General features: G+C 41.2%; 1 protein-coding gene across 1 annotated transcript; it reads left to right on the plus strand.

Annotated features, from left to right (window-relative positions):
• The first annotated feature begins 7,525 nt into the window (after positions 1–7,525).
• Positions 7,526–8,251, plus strand: LOC139437642 (salivary glue protein Sgs-3-like). The gene has a single exon (XM_071212090.1). The coding sequence runs from the start codon at positions 7,526–7,528 to the stop codon at positions 8,249–8,251; it is 726 nt and encodes a 241-aa protein (XP_071068191.1).
• Positions 8,252–8,841: the final 590 nt, after the last annotated feature.

An 8,841-nucleotide genomic window follows, 5' to 3' on the forward strand; every position in this document is an offset into this window, starting at 1 on the left:
ATTTTTTATTTATTTCTCTTCCCTTCCCCCACCCCATGCCCATTGTCTGCTCTCTGTATCCATTTACTGTGTGTTCTTCTGTGTCCACTTGCAGTCTTGTCAGCGGCACTGGGAATCTGTGTCTCTTTTTGTTGCATCATCTTGCTGTGTCAGCTCTCCATGTGTGCAGCACCACTCCTGGGAAAGCTGTGCTTTTTCACAGAGGGCAGCTCTCCTTGGGGGGCTCCTTGCACATGGGGCTCCCCTACGCGGGGACACCCCTATGTGACACGTCAGTCCTTGCATGTATCAGCACTGTGCATGGGTCAGGAGGCCCTGGGTTTGAAACCTGGACCTCCAATATGGTAGGTGGATGCTCTATCAGTTGAGCCAAATCCACTTGCCTTCTTTCACAATTTGTATGCTTTGTTGTACATGTTTTCATATGATATTTGCAAAAGAAACCACCAGAGCATACATTTATGTCTAGCTGAATCTAAGAATTCCCTTACAACAGTAACTAAAGTAATAAAATCACAGGGAAATGGGAAACGGACTTTGGCCCAGTGGTTAGGGCGTCCGTCTACCATATGGGAGGTCCGCGGTTCAAACCCCGGGCCTCCTTGACCCGTGTGGAGCTGGCCCATGTGCAGTGCTGATGCGCGCAAGGAGTGCCGTGCCACGCAAGGGTGTCCCCCGCGGAGGGGAGCCCCACGCGCAAGGAGTGCGCCTGTGAGGAGAGCCGCCCAGCGTGAAAAGAAAGAGCAGCCTGCCCAGGAATGGCGCCGCCCACACTTCCCGTGCCACTGACGACAACAGAAGCGGACAAAGAAACAAGACGCAGCAAATAGACACCAAGAACAGACAACCAGGGGAGGGGGGGAAATTAAATAAATAAATAAATAAATAAATAAAAAAAAATCACAGGGAAATAATGAGATTAAAAGCAGCAAATACAATGTATTGCTCATCATATGCATTTAGTAGATAGTCATTAGCAGACTAACAGACAAAGAAGATGCTAAAATTTGACTAAGTCTGCACTGTCAAAGATGTTCAGTCACCGACAAATCACAGATTGTCTTGGTGCCAGGCTTCATCAGCCCTAACCACAGGTGCTGGTGAGATGTGGATGGGAAGAATTTCTGTCTTGAGCAGGTGGTGACATCCATGAAAAAGATTTCTCTTGTTAAGTGAAAGTCACCAGTCTAAGCTCCTTAGGTTAAAGGAAAAAAAGAGAAAAAATCCTCACCTATTGTTTGGGGAGAAATGGTGCCTAGTTAACACTTATCCTAATGCGCATACTTCATGTTGAGATGTTCAGTGTTCTGTTTGATAATATATATTGGGTCTATGCCTACTTTTGGTAGAGGTACAAGAAACTTTTTACCTACGTTTAGCCCTGGACAGGACTGTCTTTAAAAAGGATTGTTTATTCTAGCACTTATTAAAAACTGAGTAAGCTATACTTTAGGAAACTATCATCAACGATTTGGTCTCTCTAGACACAGACCAGAAGCTCTGACTGACGTGGATTTATTCCTAAATGGAATGGATGTTTATCCTGTCACTCTCCAGGGACTGGAAAGTGCTGTGAACCAGCTCAGCAATAGGTTGGCTTGAAGGGAAGTCAATGCAGAACTTAAAGAAATAAAGGACAGAGAGAAAGACATGAGAGGAGCTAAAGATGGGACCAGGGGACTCACAGCTTCAGGAACTGAGAGCCTCGACCCTTGTTTCTACCTCGCATTTATTGGAAACTACTAAGCAGTTGTTTGCTATCAGAACTGCAACATCATCTACAATAATAGGGAACAACTGCAACATCTTCAGTAAGGAACAACTGCAACATCTGCAATAAGGAATAGGTCATACAAAGTTCAAACATAATTTAAACCCTTTTTCCCACATTTCCCCCTTTTTGTTTTTGCTAAGTCTATGCAAATAATGTTTCACTGATTAACAAAGCTTCCTGCATGATATTTTCACTTTTAGGTTTGAACAATACTCATTGAATTTTTTCTCAATACATTCAACAAGGTACATTTATATATCACTTACAGTTCATCAAATCACTTAAGTACAAAATATGTTTCATTATTAAAGTTGTGATTAGTATTCAAGCATTTTATACATAATCCATAGCTGCAACAACAATCAATAAGACTTCCAACTAGCAGACATTTAATAAATAGACTTCATTTCTCATGGGCTTAATATTCCCAACCAGCAAGGCTATATAGGCCAGTACTTGATCAAAAACAATCTCATTTTCCCCAGTTTGAATAGTGCTCTTAGCATCTTCACTAGACCTGGGGCCACAGCCAATTCACAGGCTAAGTCAATATCCACCTTCTCCCTCTTTTTTTTATTTTTTAAAACACCCTGCTGGAGGTCCTCCTACTCCCATGAAGGTTCTTTCCCAATTAACACATCTCAATGAGGGAAAAAAGATATTTAGTATTCCAACAATATATTACAAATTCTATTAACATAAGAAAATGTTGTACTTTATCATTTACAGCAGAGAGTATAGTTTTGTCTTACCCAACCAAACAACATTTAATAATTTGATAGAGTAGCAGGAACCTTACAGCTTGTCCCAATTGTCTGCCTATTCCAGGCCCTTAAGATTACACTGTCTATGATGTTTCTTAGTAGGGTCACTGTCACAAGTTTCTTCTAGGCAGTCAGATTCATTGCCATCAGGCCAGGGCAGAAAGCCTTGAAGAACTGCAAAAGTTCATTGTTGCTCTTTTCACACAGTTTTTGCACTTTCTGTAGTCATTCAGGCTTGTTTTACTTTTACAAAACACATTATCTCACTGAATGCTGCCACAATACTTTTATATCTTGCTATATGCATACTTCTCACTTGAACTGCATCTATGGGTGGAGTGTAGTATAACTATTTGTTTTATCTTATAAAACTGAATTGCCTGGTCATGTCAATCCAAACAGGAGAACCTACTGATGTGCCCAGAGGGGAGAGTCACTTATTCCTCCCACCACTCATTCCATTCGTGCACTTTCTCCATTTCACTCAAGCCAGACTTCAGCTGAGCCAGCAAAAAGCATCAAAGCCAATACTAGTTTGTTTTCCCAATCTATGTGAAGTCATCATAGTGTTCTTGGATCTTCAAATATTAAATCACATATTTTTAAAAGCCAGGTGTATAGTTGTAAAAATAAATAAATAAAAAAGGAATTAATTAATGAAACAAACATATAGTTAACTAAAATCTTGAGCTAAGAATGAAAAGAAAGTCATATTTATAGAAATCAGGTATATGAAAGGTACTGTTTTCCCTATGAAAGATAAATGTTTTCTCTAACATTTTCCTGTATAGTTCCTCAACATAACTCTGAGTTAGGTATTATTATTTCCTCCTTAATAACAAGGAAATTGAGCATCAAAGAGGATATCAATTCACTCAACAACTATTTCTGAAGCACTCGTTATATTCCAAGCACTTTTCTAGACATTGAGGATATTGCAGTGAACAAAACAAAGTCCTCATGGAATTTTTGCCCATGTTCTTGTGGCTAGCAAGCATGTTCAAATCCAGATCAGTCTAATTCCAAAATTCATGCTCTTTTCACTACAGATGGCGGCTGGAATGGAGTAACTCAGGGAAGATGGCAATCTTCCTTGAGTAGCCTAATAAATGCTGCAGTATCCTGCCTTAGTTCTTGGCTACTTTAGAAGAAACACAACCCTCCAAAAGTAAAGTAATTCAGTTCCTGATTCTAAATTCTTTATTTTTTAAACTATCACCACATATTATTTTTTTGACAAAATACCTATTGTTAAAAACATTTTTTCGTGTTTAGACCTTGGAGAATGTCAGATTTTCACCAGTTAGCAAGGAACTACTCGGAGTCTTTCAGGCTGCCAAGACTCATAATAGTCATTCTGCCCTTTTGGAAATAGTCCAGCTGTGTTTTCCACCTAAATAATCTCATATGTTATACAACCAAATAATAACTAAGGACTGAACCCTCTTTACTGTAAATGATATCTTCAAAAGCTCCAAAATTCAACCTCTCTGCTAACACATACTCTACTCCGTGTTCCTCTTTAGCCTAGTCCTTGGTTTTGAAATCCTTCCCATGGAGTCTTCACAACCTCAGCCCCACACGCTGCCTCTCCTCTGACTCCTTCCCTGCTACATACAGTCTTATACAGGGATCCTGATGGGCTTTTGTCTTATTCTTTCTAATAAAACATTAACTCTGAGAGGGCAAGGATGGTTTCCTCAAGTGTCTCATGCTCAACAAGTGACCAATAAAGATCTTTACTTAAATTGTATTATTCTTTAAAATTAAGCCCATAATTACCTTTACTCAGACTTATTGAAACTGCCATGTTTAGAGAACCAGCTATTTTCAAAACCACAAAAAGCTCTTGCTCCTAATAATATAACTCTTAGTTCATAAAAGACAGAGCTAATCTATCTTTAATAAAATTACTTTATTAGATAGTTAAGTTTTTATAGACCAGCCATAAGTGTCTGGATTGTATATCAAGGAAAGCCCTCAATTATTCATGCAAAGAGTAAAGTCTGGCCAATGGATTCCATAGCCACAATCTCACATCACCATTTCATAGAGATCACTAAAGCACAGATTTCTGTGGCCAAGACAGATGTAAAAAGTAGGAACTATCAGTCAAAAGAAGCAGAGGAATGCATATGTCAGAGTGACGGGAAGTACCAAATTACAAATAGTCATTAGCTTCTGTAAGATAAGAGGAAAATAGGAAGTCATCACATTCTGAAAGATAGGATCAAAGTACACAGATGTCATGACAAAAGTAATATAGGCAGCATAAAAGGCAGAATGGGCAAAACATCATAAATAGAAAAGAAATGATAACTCCACAGGGAGTTGATGCTTCCCTTCATTGAATATTTGTATACACAAACAATTAATGATTATCTTGACTTTGGTTTCCTTCAAGAAGCATACCCTGAGACCTCAATTTAAGTGCAAATATCTTACTGGGGGGTGGGGAAGGGTGGTAATCCTAAGGAACACAAACAAGGGAGTAAAGTAAAAAAAAGACAAGAAGATAGCCAATAAAAAGTGAGTTACCAAGACACTGGAGCCACTTGAGCTCATCCAATGGGAAATTCGAGGAGATGGTGTGGAACTTGCCTCAGAGTTATCCCAACCAAGGGACAAGGAGCATGGGTATTTTTTTTTTAAGATTTATTTTTTATTTATTTCTCTCCCCTTCCCCCCATTGTCTGCTTTCTGTGTCCATCTGCTGTGTTCTTCTGTGTCTGCTTGCATTATCTAGCGGCACTGGGAAATGGCATCTTTTTTTTTTGCATCATTTTGCTACGTCAGTTCTTCCTATGTGTATTTCCACTCCTGGGTGAGCTGCACTTTTTTCACGTGGGGCGGTTCTCCTTGTGGGGCACACTCCTTGTGCGTGGGGCACCCCTATGCGGGGGCACCCCTGTGTGGCACAGCACTCCTTGCACATGGCAGCACTGCGCGTTGGCCAGCTCACCACATGGGTCAGGAAGCCTTGGGGATTGAACCCCGGACCCTCCATATGGTAGACAGATGCTATTTATCCATTAACACCCATCCACATGGCATCAGTGGTTGTGGTTGTTTCCAGGGACACTAACTCCTTGGCAACTTCTGGCTTGCCCTGTTGTGAGCTGAGCTTGCTCTCTCAGCTAGAAAATCCCCTCCAAGATTCATAGGTATTTTCAATAAGCAGTCTTCAGCATGAAGAGGTACATGCTAAGGTGATGTGGACAGGGCACTAAAAGCATCTATCATCATGGAGATCTGAATATGTAGGTGGTTACAATGTGACTAACAATGTTTATTTTGATTTTGGGCTTTTGATTGCCAGGAAAAATGATGTGCTTAAACCAAGCCAGAAAAAGTTAAGTTTATTGTAAAGATACCAATAGACTCATATCTTTCAAGTAGAAAATCCAAAGTAAAGCCAGGCTTAATTGGAAATGAAACTAATAAGCCACTAAGAAACAATACAGTTACTTTTTCTTTCAAGAACCACACTCATCTGTTTCACAGATTTTCCTTTACTACTGTATTGTTCAGGTTAAGCTATGCTATTGTTACAGTAACACACAATCCTCAAATCTCTGGCTTAATATAACAAAAGTTAACTTTTCCTCCATTGTTTTCTAGGCAATGACTTGATTCAGATGCCTGTTCTCCACGTGAAGACTCAGTGATCCAGGCAACTCTGATCTTACAGTGCAACAAAATCTCTATACATTCTTCATAACATTGTGTAAGAGCTTTTAACTGCCTCAGTCTAGTTCAAAATTATTTTTAAGAAAGATTAGATTTTTTTCAAATTACAACATGCATGTTATGAAGAGTAAAATAACCTACTACAAAGATGTATAAAAATAAAGCCAGTTGCTGAGGGCAGGGAAAGGGAAGAAGAGGTGTGATATTGGGGCATTTTTGGGACTTGGAGTTGTCCTGAATGATATTGCAGGGACAGATGTAGGACATTATATATCCTGCCATAACCCACTGAATGGACTGGGGGAGAGTGTAAACTACAATGTGAACTATAATCCATGTGGTGTAGCAGTGCTCCAAAATGTATTCGCCAAACACAATGAATGTGCCACAATGATGAAAGAGGTTGTTGATGTGGGAGGAGTGGGGGGGGGGGGGGCGGCGCGGTGGGGAGTAGGGTATATGGGAACCTTTTATATTTTTTAATGTAACATTTTGTGTGATCTATGTATCATTTAAAAAAAAAGAATTTTAAAATTTGCTAAAAAAACCCCAAAAAACAAAGCCAGTCATGTCCCCCTTTGCTCCTTCCCTAACTTCAACTCAGGAAGCTAACAACATGGCATCATTACACCCTTTCTCCTTGTTCACACTAATACATTCAAGAGAATATATTTATACCTAGGGGTGAGTGGAATGATTGATTTTTAACAAAATAGACTCATACTACACACATTGGCCTGCTACCTGTTCTTTTTCATTTAGCAGGATATGAGGACACCATATATGTCAGTATTTATTTGTAGATCTAGTTATTTTTCTTTAAACTATATGCATGTGTGTATATGTGTGCATGTGTATAAGAGGTGCACCAGATGCTACAACCACAGCTGCACGAAGTGTCTCAACCATAGTTGTTTCTAGTGCCACAGCCACATGCTACAGCTGCTTCTGATGCCACAACTACAGTTGTGCCTGGCACTGCCACCAAAGCAACACCAAGTGCTGCCACTGCTAAGGGACTGAGGCTACTACTTAAATAGCAGATAGCATAACCATTGAAGCTACTACCCTGGTGTGTAAGGAAACCACAGTCAGTCAATGACACAACCACTCTAGCTGCAACCACAACTCCACTTGATGGGGTCACAACTGGTGCAACTGACACTACAACTGTGGAAACAGACTCCACAAGCTCTGCCACTACCACAGCTGCTGGCTCCATAACCACAATACCTGTACGAACAATTTCCAAAACAGCAGCAGCCTCTTCAAACATAGGGATACAACTCCCAGTGGTATGGCCACAGCCTCAGCCACCAGCGAGACAACTTCTGCTGCCAGTACAAATGTAGCATGTGCTGCCACAACCACTGAACAAGGTGCCACCACTTCAACCTCAGCTACTTCTGCCCCTACTGTTCAACCTGGTGTGTTGACCACTCAGGCTAAAACCACCACCCAAGATTCTGAAACTATAGCTAGAGGTGATGGGGCTACCAAGAGCACTGCTATCACACCTTCAGTTATTGGTATAACGTATCCTTCTGCTGCCAACATAACGGTACCAGGTACTGATGCCACAACTGTACCAAATGCTTCCACCACCACACCAACTTCTTCGATGTCCACTGCTCAATCTTGTGTGTTGACCACCAACAGTGAAGGTACCACCCAGATGGAAAGGACAACACCATGGTTTCTGCAGATGCCAACAACCACCAAAACTGCCACCGCTCCAGCTACAACTTCAACTGCCACCACCCCTATAGCTGATGCCACAATGTTAGAAACAGACACCTTATCTGTGGCTACAATTGCAGCAGCTGCTTCACCTATGACAATATCTATAGCAGCCATCACTGCAGCTATCACATGTCTTGTTACCACACTGTCAGCCTCAGGCATCATAATTATTGCCAGAACAAATGTACCAGGTTGTACCGCCACCAAAATCCCAGTTACTTCTGCCTCCACTGCTGAACCTGGTTCTTCGACCACTCTAGTAGATGAGGCCACTACTTAATCAGTAGGTCACACAACCTCTACAGTTGTCACTTCAACTCCACCAGGTTCCATCTCTACCACTATAACGGATACAATGAATTGGACACTACCACTGAATTGGACTCTACATTCCACAACCTGAAATGACTGCTCCATTATTGAGGTCACTATGGATGCATCAGACAACACACAGACTACGGATGATACTATTCTCCCTGTAACAGATGCTGCAAATCCTGCAGCTGCTACAACTCCTTCTGCAGCTGCTATAACACCTGCAGTGCTACACCTCCAGAAGGAACCCCGACTGCTCCAGCCCTCACAATTATAGTAGCAACTACCACACCCAAAGCTCATTCTACTACCACTGCCTCAGCTGCAGCCAACAGTCCCACAGCCACAAGTACCAATTCACTATCTGCCCCCCACAAATACAACCTCAGCTGTAACTACTTCTGCTGCAACTACTTCTGCTGCAACTACTTCTGCTGCTGTTAGCACCATGCTACCACCCCTGATACTATAACAGCAGCCAACACACCTGTAACTGGTATCAACACTGTTTCCCAATAGTGAAAGCAGTACAAAGATACATCTCAAGCATCTTGG

This window comes from Dasypus novemcinctus, chromosome 3 (genome assembly GCF_030445035.2).
Source record: "Dasypus novemcinctus isolate mDasNov1 chromosome 3, mDasNov1.1.hap2, whole genome shotgun sequence".
NCBI lineage: Eukaryota > Metazoa > Chordata > Mammalia > Cingulata > Dasypodidae > Dasypus > Dasypus novemcinctus.

Excerpts from the sequence above, each read along its gene's own strand:
- LOC139437642 (XM_071212090.1), top strand. The coding sequence starts at position 7,526 with ATGGCCACAGCCTCAGCCACCAGCGAGACAACTTCTGCTGCCAGTACA.